The sequence below is a fragment of the Macadamia integrifolia genome, chromosome 1 (genome assembly GCF_013358625.1).
Source record: "Macadamia integrifolia cultivar HAES 741 chromosome 1, SCU_Mint_v3, whole genome shotgun sequence".
Lineage (NCBI taxonomy): Eukaryota > Viridiplantae > Streptophyta > Magnoliopsida > Proteales > Proteaceae > Macadamia > Macadamia integrifolia.
Window position 1 is genome coordinate 26,968,476 of NC_056557.1, and position 11,858 is coordinate 26,980,333.

At 43.2% G+C, this 11,858-nt stretch overlaps 1 protein-coding gene across 1 annotated transcript; it reads right to left on the reverse strand.

The window, feature by feature from the left end:
- Nucleotides 1–282: 282 nt before the first annotated feature.
- On the reverse strand, nucleotides 283–2,047 carry LOC122086353 (UDP-glycosyltransferase 88F4-like). The gene has a single exon (XM_042655120.1). The coding sequence runs from the start codon at nucleotides 1,804–1,806 to the stop codon at nucleotides 409–411; it is 1,398 nt and encodes a 465-aa protein (XP_042511054.1). The 5' UTR covers nucleotides 1,807–2,047; the 3' UTR covers nucleotides 283–408.
- Nucleotides 2,048–11,858: the final 9,811 nt, after the last annotated feature.

Consider the following 11,858-nt stretch of genomic DNA (forward strand, 5'->3'; position numbering starts at 1 on the left):
TTATAAATTCCCAACAACCATGGAGACCTTCCATGTATGCATTTCGTAAGTAGTTCAATTTCCATCCCATTGCCTTGGCCACCTTCATCCCTTCTAGAAGTCTCTCTACAGCTGCGTCACCATTTTCTCCAGTCAGCAAATAATTTGCCTGAGTTAAGATACATATATTATTTAGAATGAAGGAGAACACCGTGTCCAAAATTTTCCCCCATTCATTGGTGTAAACATAAACAGCTAAGCATAGATATTTAAAAAGAGGGGATGTTATAATGAACATAGTGGTTAAGAGTGACTTCAAATCATTCTTACGATATCAAGAGAGTTAAAACAATACATAATAAGCTTATTGAATGACATAAAAGGAAAACACTCAATTTTAAAGCCCAATGGACATTTGAAACCGTGAAATCATGGCTCCCATGACTGCGCGAAATTGCCAAAGGCAGCCCGTGACGAGCCATCCTTGGCCCACGCAGCCAAGGCCCCATCCCTCATCTTCAAGCTCCGTTCTCTTATCGCTCTCCCATCATCCGATTCCAGTAAAGCTCTAACCCGTTTCTCAACCTCGGTCCCACTCACGAACCCGTCTTTTTCCCTCTGCTCCATCGCCATCGCCAGCTTCATATCTTCCACCAACACAGTACGATTCATACGCTGCTCTGCATAGAGAGGCCACGCCACCATCGGTACCCCTGCACACACCGCTTCCAATATTGAGTTCCACCCGCAGTGAGTCACAAACCCACCAACCGATTCACGACTCAGAACCTCCACCTGAGGCGCCCACGACTTCACAACAAGACCTCTTTCCCTTGTTCGATCCAAGAACCCCTCCGGCAGTAAAGCATCCAAATCAGTTTCCGTGGCTGCTGCGAAGGGTTTCTGCTGCGGATTTCTTACAACCCACAAGAATCTATGGCCACTCTGCTCCAACCCAGTAGCTATTTCTTTGAGTTGCTCCACGGAGAAGATGCCTTGGCTGCCGAAACAGAGAAACACAACGCTTCGACTGGGTTGAGAATCAAGCCATGCCAAGCACTCTGGGGTTCGATTTTCGGGATTTGCAATCAAAGGTCCGATGTAATAAACAGGTGGGATTGGGGAGCTGGGCACGCATAACCCATTGGCTATGGCTTTGATCGCTCTGGGCTCGAGTGACTCGAAGGTGTTCACCAAAATTCCTCTTGATTTGGGTAGACTCTCAGCGATGTGAAGGAATTCATGGTACGAGTGGCTGTCTCTGTCGAGTAATGCTTCGGACATATGAGAGGCACGAATTGGGGGCAAGCCTGGGAAATGAAGATGAGTGTTGGTGAGTTCTTTCAAGCTCTGGGTGGTCTCGTTGTGGATGGTTGGGATGTAGAGAAAAGCAGCGAGGCCAGCGGCGCCGGAGGTAAAGAAGTAGTACGTGGGGATACTGAGGGTGGAGGAGACTTGGAGAGCGGCGGTGGTGAAGAAGTCGATGATGAGGGCACGAATTGTGGAGGTTTCAGAGATAGATTTGAGGGCTTGGTGGAGGTTTTGGTTGTTGTTTGTAATGAAATGTAGGAGACTGTCAATTGGGCTGGAAGCAGTAGCAGAAGGTTCAGCGGGGAGAGAAGGGAAGGGCTGGAAGATGAGAGAAGGGATGGTTTTGGAGGTTTGATTGATATAGGCTGTGGTGGTGGGGCTGTCGAATGGTCCGGTGGTGAGAAGGACTGTAATGAAGATGTGGTGTTGGTGGCGAAGGATGAGCTTCCCCAGCTCTACCATGGGGACGAGATGGCCTATTCCTGGAGCTGGGTACAACACTATAGTTTCTTGCATACTTTTTTTTTTTTTTGGGGGGGGGGGGGTGGGTGGGGCGGGTGGGACGTGGGAGGGGGGTGTTTCGTCTCCTCTGTGTTATGGTCACAGATCAGATGGGGATGTGAGCAATTGAGCACAGATTTACAGGCCAGAAGGAGTTGCAGAATGTGCAGTGTGCAGTGTGCAGTGTGCAGAAACAAGAAGTCTTATTTATGAGCACCAACTCGGGAGTTTCTTGATTTCTTCATTAACCGGTAATCACCTTTTATGTTTCTTCCTGCTGCTAGGCACATGGCGATGGGCCATTACCAATATCGTTTTGTGATTCTCCATAGAATGTGTGATTGTTTTTAGAAATGGAAAAAAAATTGGTGAATTAAAGTTGGGTAGAGGTGAATGATATAGCGCCTGGAGCTTTAAAATTTTTTTTGGGTAAAGCTTTAAAAATTTTCTGCCTTGGAAAAGAAAAGAAAAAAAAGACCGAGTTTTCTACAATTATTCCCATTCGTGTTTACCATGGTCAGGGGTGGGGGAGAGGCAAAAATATTCTCAGTAGTGAGTGTAGTGGTGCAATGAGCATCAGATGGTCGAGAGGGACTTGGGATGCGTGCTCGGATGTTCTCAACCATCTAATGCTCACTGCATCACCTCACTCACTACAGAGAATAATCATCCGGGGATAGGGGGATCACATCTGGGGTGGCAAGAGAGACAGGTGGGGGTCACATCTGGACTGTCCTATTGCTCAATTATTGTTGAAAGAAAAACTTTATCAAAAAACACTAGTAATTACTATCACTCCTTTTCATGGTATTAGAGCATGGGTATCAAAAAAGGTATTGGTCATCCCCAAAACCATTTATAGTATCGGAATGGATCAATATTAGATCACCCATATTGGACAAAAATACCTGTTTTACCTTAAAAAATGATTTTTTTTTTTATAACTTTTTTTACCTCTGGTTTGTATCGTTCACTTGATATAATTAGGCCAAGTATCAAAGATCAAACACTTGCCAAATCGATGCAAATTGGCTGCATCGGGTGAGCCAATACCAATACTTAGAACCATGCTCCTTTTATTATAAATGGGCGAGTTTGGATCTGTTGCACATACATTTACCTGATGTACATGTGAGGATCCAACATTTGTCCCTTTTCGTGCTTAGCGAGGCTATCGAATTTTCTTCTACCAAATCCTTATTACATTGTAGTAGGTTGGGTGGTGGATTGTGTAGATAATGGATGTAATGCACGAGAATGGCTATTGATTTGCCTGTGGTTGTGGGCTCTTTGCTTGTGCATTGAACCACTATACATGGATACCTTTGGCTCGAGTTGTGAGTTGCTTATCTAGTTTTTAATGCAATGTGTTCAAATTGTTACTTTCGTGTTTAGGGTAGCTATCAAGAATTTGTTATCTCATTCATCCTTTCATAAAAGTAGTTTGGGTGATGGATTGTCTTGGTGGTGGATGTAATGCATGTAGGACGTTTTGGCTTGACTGATGTATATGGTACGTCAGGTAGACAATTAGTACTTTATTCTAGTTTTTCGTTATAAGTCTCTTGCTGATTTATAGTGGTGCATCAGGTTGACAGTCGACACTTATCATAATTAGCCACAACCTGTCAATCTTTTTGCATGGATCATCGCGCTCATCTTTTTTTAGAATCTCTATGTAGCCGACCCCATTAAGTTCGGATAAGGTTTTGGATGTTGTTGTAGTTGTTGTTGTTGTTGTTGTTGTTGTTACCCTTTTAATAGCAAGAAGTTGGACATATGTTGGATCCTCACATGTTAGGTGAATGTTGGATCCAAATTCTAAATAGACTATGGCTAATGTTTTTTACAAGAAAAAAAAAAAAAAAGTCTTAGCATGCCTATGTGACAAATCCTCCAACCCCTAATCATTTGGTCGAAGGTAAGGCTTAACTAACCTACGTTTGCCCTATTTTATTTATTTATTTATTTATTTATTATTATTAAATATTAAAAGCATGTCTTAACATTGTTTATCTTTGGTTTTTGGGCATTGGGGGTAACATGAGGATTTCATATAGTGAAAAGGGTTAGGCTGTAATCTGTCAATCCGATTGGGGTGATCGATCGGTAAGGACCTGGCACTGAGTACAATCGATTATAACCGGCCCAAGTTTGAGCTTGACATGTTTATTAATCAGCCCAGACTAGTCTGGGCTTTAATCAATTGGGCTTGTCGAGCCAGGCTTGAAATTGACACTCCTACCCCTTTCATCCAGTCTCTCATGCTCTATCACTCAAAAAAACCAATCTCCCTTCTCTCTATCTCTCACCCATCCTTCCCTCTAATCTCCCACCACCCACCACCCACCACCACCAACCCACCTTTGCCCTCAACCCTCATCAACTCCCCCCCCCTCCATAGCCCTGCCCTCTATATCTCCAAGATAATTAAGGTTTTAATAGACAAAAACAAAATTGCAACATTGATCACTAGGTGAGAGGTGAGCAAATGGGTTCTCAGCAAACTTTACCAAAACCACATACATGATATATGGATTAATTATTCCCCTGTAAATGATAATAGCAAGTATTTGTCTTTCTTGAGTTTTGAGATCCTAATGAAATTAATGGATGGATCGAAAGGGGTCTGAAAAGAATTAGGAAAAACAATAAGAGAATCCAAGTGGCAGCAAGCGGTGAGGTTCAGTGAGTATTCAATGGCTGGAAGGGTCTGGCCATGCATTCTAGCCATTGGATGCTCACTGCACTTCACCGTCTCACTACTTTAAAGAATGGTACATGCACGGTTTGTCCAAGATTACCTATTTTGAAGGATAGAAAAAATCATAGATTCTTTTTTTTTTGGTAAATAAACTTTACTAGAAGCGAGGGAACAACGTCCCCGCATAGTCAGCCAACAGGAGGACATAAGGACTGGGGAGGGGATGAAAATAAAAAGGCTTGTGACTGAAGAGAGGCAGCAAACAATGCGAGACAATCGGCAACGGCGTTACCCTCACGTAAGGAGTGGCCGAATTGCACTGAAGCAAAGCGATCACAGAGAAGGAAGCAATCGGTAATGATAAGTGAAATCCACCATGGGCAAGTTTGAGATGATCGGTTGGGAATGTTCACAAGCCTCAGATTGTCACTCTCGACAATGATAGAATTGATACCCAAATCCACTGCCCAAAGAAGAGAAAAACAAACCGCCAGAGCCTCAGCAATGTTAGCATGAGCCACACCAATACTCAAAGAGAAGCCCCAACCACAGCAGCAGAAGAGTCCTTGCATATGCCTCCCATAGCCGATGGTCTCAGATTGCCCTTACTAGCTCCATCTACCTTGACTTTGAAATAACCAGGATCCGGAGGGATCCAAGAAACCCATCTCGGGGAAGGAGAAGTAGAGATGGCAGGGCAAGGGAAGAACATTCTTGCCTCAGAGATGGCTTTCCGAACCAGACAACCGGGAGTAAAAGAACGATGGCAGTAGACCCAATCCTAGTAGGCAACCCAAAGTTTCCAGAGAATACTGCAAAAGAGGGAGGTTTTCTGCGAGGCAGTCCGCTTGGAAGAACGATGAAAACAGAATTTGTCCATAAGGTCAGATAGGGAAGGAGGAGATGTGAGACCTAGAACGGTGGAAACGGATGACCATACTTGAAGAGAAGCTGGGCAGTTCACGAAGAGGTGCTCTATATTTTGAGCACTGCGATTGCAAAGTTGGCACAGAGGAGAAACAGAGAAGCCGCGAGGGATGAGTAGATCCGGAAGGGGAAACTTGTTATGGGAAATTTTCTATAGCAAATGTTGAATCTTCGGAGCCGTGGGGAGGTTCCACATTTTGTGCCAAGGAAAGGGGGAAGGGAGAGAAGAACAATCCCCCATAGAAATTAAGGTGTATGCTGATGCCACAGAGAACAGACCAGAAGAGGTTAAGGACCGCACAATTTTATCTGGAGTAGGGAAGAATATCCCCGGTGTTGTGTGGCCACCATTGGAAAATGAGTTCTTGGCTCCAAGATCTATTCATTGGGTCGATGGTATGGTGTCCTATAATGGGAGCGGAAGAGTGGATAGGAAAAGAAGCGGCTGCAGGTGGGTGGTTTGTAATCCAAAAGTTGGTCCAGGGGTTTATTGAACGGCTATCTCCTGAGACATGAAAGGCTCCCTTACGAAGAATATCCCGGGTGTTGCAAATTGACTTCCATCCCCAAGAGGCTGTTGAAAGGCATCGGGCATGAAAAAAGGAGGTTTGCGGGAAATATTTCCACTTCATGATCGATGCCACAGAGAGTTGGGTGGAGGGTTAAGAAGCTCCCAACGTATTTTGGAGAGCAATGCTAGGTTCATAGCATCAACTTTTTTGATGTTGAGCCCTCCCAATTCCTTTCCACTACAAATTGAAGTCCAGGCAACAAGAGGTACTTGGCGAGTGGCACCGTTGGACCAATAAAAGTCTCGGCAGGAGAAATCCAGGGCCTGAGTTGTTGACGCCAGAGTCCGAAAACAAGACATAACATATTGTGGCATCACTGACAGAGAGGACTGAATAAGTACCACCTTCTCTGCTAGTGACAGAAACTGAGTTTTTCAATTTTTAAGCTTCTGGGAAACCCGATCTAAAAGATCCACACAATGGGTTTTGGTCAGTTTACCACTAAATACTGGAGTGCCCAAGTACTTCTCGATTGAAGATGTGGGAGAAATCTGGAAATATTCTCTAAGTTGCCTTTTAATAGAAGAATGAACATTGGGGCTGAACTACACTCTGGTCTTGGAGAGATTGATCGATTGACCTGAGAAAGAGCAATATTGTGCTAGAACCATAGAGAGAGCTCGGGCTTTGTTCATGGAAGCATCACCAAAGATAATGAGATCCGTCCGCAAATGCCAAGTGAGATATGCACTTCTGGCCCCGACTAAGCTGGATACCCTTAATCCCTCGCGACTGCATCCCAATTGCTAATGTTGTCGAGAGGACTTTGGCACAGAGGACAAAAAGGTACGAGGAGAGGGGATCCCCTTGACGAAGCCCTCGAGAAGGTGTGAAAAAAGGTAGTGGGCTTCCATTGAAAAGAATGCTGAGATGGGTTTTCATCACACAAAACATAATACGTCGTACCCAACCTTCATCAAAACCATAAGCCGGGAATACCGAACGGAGGAAGGTCCATTCCACCCGGTTATATGCTTTTAGCATGTCAATCTTAAGAAAAAAGAGCCCGTTATGTCCAAGCCTAATAGAGCTGATTTTCTGAATCAATTCATTGCAAATGAGAATATTATCATGTATACGCTGCCCCTTAATGAAACCATTCTAATTGAAGGAGATGATCCTAGTCAACAATGGACGAAGCTTGTTTACAATGATACGAGAAATCACCTTGTAGACAAAATTGCACAGACTTATCGATCGATATTCTGCAATAGAAGAAGCGTGATCCACCTTAGGAATTAAGGTGATCAAAGTGTGAGTCAACTTGATGGAAAAAACCCTGGTGAGGAAGAAGTTGTGGACAATATCTATTACAGTAGCACCAATAATAGGCCAGCATTTGTGGTAGAAGAGTCCAGGGAAGCCGTCCAGCCCGGAGATGCACGGATCAAAATCCTCTGTTTTTCCCATCCATGTTTTTCCTTGTTTTGCTACCTGCAAAACGTGACATATGGACAATAACGAGACCAACAGTCAAGATTGGGTGAGGATTATTACATCTGGTGCGTTGGTCTTAAAGTTGTCCACGTGTCGCGTTCTGCAGGTAGCAAAACAATGAAAAACAGGGATGAGAAAAATAGAGGATTATTTTCCGAGATGCACCGAGGTATGTAGAATCCAGGTGCTCTACCAAAGCACAGACACACAAACACTGCTACCCCGCAACAACAAAAGACCACCTGCTTTCCTACATGCAAGAGGATCAAAATCCTCTGTTTTTCCCATCCATGTTTTTCCTTGTTTTGCTACCTGTAGAATGCGACACGTGGACAATAAGGAGACCAACGGTCAAGATTGGGTGAGGATTATTACATCCGGTGTGTTGGTCTTAAAGTTGTCCACGTGTCGCGTTCTGCAGGTAGCAAAACAAGGAAAAACAGGGATGAGAAAAACAGAAGATTATTTTCCCATGTAGGAATACATACATAGTTATCAAAGGCTAGAGATTTACATAAGTACTGAATCCCAGGACTAGACATCTTTGTTTCAGAAAGAAAGCATAACTGAGGTCTAAACTGATTAACCAAAAGACGGATTTCCCGTCGAGTCGACGGTGGACCAAGCCCTCGACAGTTGAGACTTAGGATTGTCGTGGTTCCTCCTGAAGCTGAATCCGGCTAGCTTCGACAGCCTCAGAATCAATAATCATGTCCATAGATTAGGGATTCTCCGAACAGACTCTTGGACGTTTCGAAGTCTCTCCTCCTTCCTCGAACAATTTCAAAGTGAGGGAAGCATCAACCGCAGAGTCAGCAACACGTTTCATCAGCAACAGATTGCTCAGCTTTGGCAATGGTTTGAAGAAAGGGCCTTCTTTGAATTTGCACTTGGAAGGAGAAAAAGCTGGCGCTTTCCCTTTGGAATCCATCACTGGAATAACTGGCACCGGCTTTGCAAGAGTCCCTGTACTCTTAGAATGATCCTTCGTTGGAGCAGATTTGGAACCCACGTCAGAAGAGGATAACTCCTTGATAAAAATCCGATTGCTCGGAAAGGGGGGAGCTGGTCTAGGACCCGACATGAATAGTGGCGCCAAGCTATAACCGTGCCGAGCAGGAGCCATGTGAGGGTTCAGAGATGCTGAGGTGCTTCGAATGATATCATTCATCACTTTTTGTGTGTTAGCTAAGGTGAGAGGGATGTCAACACCAAGAAGATAAGCCATATGTAAAATTTCGCTTTTATGTTTCGACGTGAACGTTGGAGGTGCACAATCGGCCGAAATGTTATCAACAGGGTGGATATCAAAACCTTTCACAATGCGAGAATGACCAGATCTGTTAAACATGGCTTGGAGTTCCAAAACAGAGAGGTGAACCTTATCGAGAACACAACCGACAATAGCATACTGGAGGCTAAGCCGGGCGTTAAGTAAGGAACTTTCAGAGGCTTCAACTGGAGGGACTTGTAGGTTGGGTAAATCAAGTTTTGAATAGAATTCGGCAACAAGTCGCTCGACAAAAGCTTGAGAAGTAAGATTATCCTCCATAGAAGTACCATGGCAGGAAGTCATAGTGAAGGAAAAGGGGTTCTGTTGGGAGAGGAAAGCGTCGCACGGCTTCAGCACAGGTACGATCACAATGAACAGGACTACAACAGGGCTGAAAGAAGGGGTTGCAGACCTCACACCAGAACGCGACTTATAAAGAAGGGAGAAGAGACTCACTTGCCAAGCCATGCAGAACGAGTCAATGCAAGTCTTAAGGGGCGCTGGAACGTACTTATTGCGGAGGGGATAAGGTAAAAGAAAATCCTGAAAGATCCAATAGTAATCGAAGGAGTGATTCTCGTAGAACATTGGAATCGGTAGAATGCCATGACGACGGGCGCAGAGGGTAAATCGCCGCCTCAGGGAGTGGTGCAGAAGAGAAACCGACCAATCCATGAAATAAACCCCTGACGAACATTAGATAATGAGATCAAGTGTGTGCATGGAGCCAATAAAGGGAAACAAAGTGGCGAAAGGAGCGATTTATGAGAGGAGGACAGCAGTGAGACATTTCGTCAACGAAGGGGAAGAGTCACAAGGAAGTCCATGGATCAAAAGGAAAATGGAAAGCACAAATAGCAAGTATGAGGAAGATTGGGTGATGAAAGCTCAAGATTGGGTGAGTATTATTACATCCGGTGCGTTGGTCTTAAAGTTGTCCACGTGTCGTGTTCTGCAGGTAGCAAAACAAGGAAAATTAGGGATGAGAAAAACAGGGGATTTTTTTCCGAGCATAGGTAGGAACAAGATGAGGAGCAGTGGGAATGGGAGAAGATTTTCGGCAAAGATGGCTGGAGAAAATGTGACCCACGAGGACTCCGCGTCTCATCACTTACAGTGCCCACATGAAGAAACGATAGATGAAGAGAGATTTTGGAAGCTTAATTGGGTGATCAGGAGGGAGTCGAACTTCTTTTCTCTTCTCATAAGAGAAGAAAATAGGGATTTCCAATCTATCCCGCATCTTTCCATTATCATTTTTAAATACCATTTATTGTTGGTTAGAACTTCCAACTTAACCACGGATTACTACAAATTTTTGGCCCCTAGGTAAGTACTTTCAAAAATATCATTTCCCTCCTTCCAATTTGAAAGATTCTATCAACCATTTCATTCTTATCTGCTAGCAGAAAGAATTGTTAAGTGATGACATCAGCATTACCTTATTCTTTATAATCCCCAAACTACTTTTATATGATGTGAGATTCCAGGATTGCCCTTTATTCATCTTCTTAGTTTAAGCATTCTCCAGCGGTCATCTGCAATTCGCTGGAGACGCATCTTCGACTAATAGTGGATTTACAAAGACCTTTCTTTTTGTAGACGGAAACGGTACCAAATAAAAAAATTCTGATGGATCACTAGAGACTTTTTCTCTCTCTCAACAAACCTTTAATAGATTTGAGAAAAGAGACTAAGAAACTAAAGGAAAATTTGTAGAACTTTTTGAGATGTTTAGGATGAGAAAATTCAAAATTCAAAATTCAATAAAAAAAAAAAAAAAAAAAAAAGAATGTGCAAACACATTAAGCCAAATTCAAGCATTCATTTCCAAAATTTTCATCCTTCAACATTTCCATGGTGATTTGCCTTCAAATGCAATCAAGAAATTAAGAACCGGTGATTTGCCATCAAATGCAAGTGTCTTCCTGTATGAGAGCTGTGACACGGAGGAAAATCTTATCATCATTACTTTTCTTCTCAAGGGATCTCAACTTCTCATTCGTATATCTTCTGCATTCGTCAATTAATCAACCCAACCAGCGATACAGACGTATTGAGCGAGAAATTACTTCTAGAGAAAGCTATAATACACCTAACATTATCATCATCATGGCTTGAAGAGCGAAAGCGTTTCCAGATGTGGGAAAACACTGTCAACACGTAGATTGCCATTAACTTGATTTCCTCCTATTCAAATGCGACGGATTTCGAAAGGTGATTCAATTTCGAACCCAGGAATATAAGAACTCAATAAATTGATTCATTGAAATTTTCATTTAAAATCTTGTGTTAAATTGGGGGTTGGGGATGTATTGTATACATGTATTCTGTTTGGAGCATAGATCTGTCAAGTCCTACTACTACCCAAAATCTGATCATAATAGCAGGAAAGTAGTGGTTTGCGAAATCTATTTCGTATCGATAGAGATGATGGGTAGCAACGAGGAAGACGAGAAGGTGGCGTTGGAGAGACCTCTTGCCATTGCGACCCATCAAAGAAGGAAACCCAAGTGCTCTGTAAAACAATGCAAGGAGAAACTAACGTTCTCCAAAACCAATACCTACAGAATTTGCCACTGAAAGTTTTGCCTCAAGCACCGGTTCCCTACCGATGGGTGAACAACTTCGGTGGTGCTGGTGGTGGTCAGAATTTGCAAATTTCTATATCTAATTTCTCCGAAATAATCTCTGCGCCACCGCCCTATGCTTCCTCAAAACCCTAGGCCATGATCGTAAGGCTGAGAGAGGATTTGTTTGAAGCATTGAATTGTAGGGCTGAGATTGATTTGGAGATTTTTTATGTTGAAGATGACTATAGTATAATATTGTCTTTTTAATTGCCTCTTTAACACTGTTAGCCACAAATGGAATGGTTGATAGAATTTTTCAAATTAAGGGCAGAGAGTGGTATTTTTCAAAGTACCTTGGGGGAACATGATATTACGACTTAGTATATGGGAGGGGAGTGATAATTCCTCTAATGAAATAGCAAGTATTTGTTTTTCGAGTTTTGAGATCCTAATGAAATTAATGAATGGATTGAAATGGGTCAGAAAAGAATTAGGAAAAACAATAAGAGAATCCAAGTGGCAGCAAGCGGTGAGGTTCAGTGAGTATTCAACGGCTTGAAGGGTCTGGCAATGCATTCCAG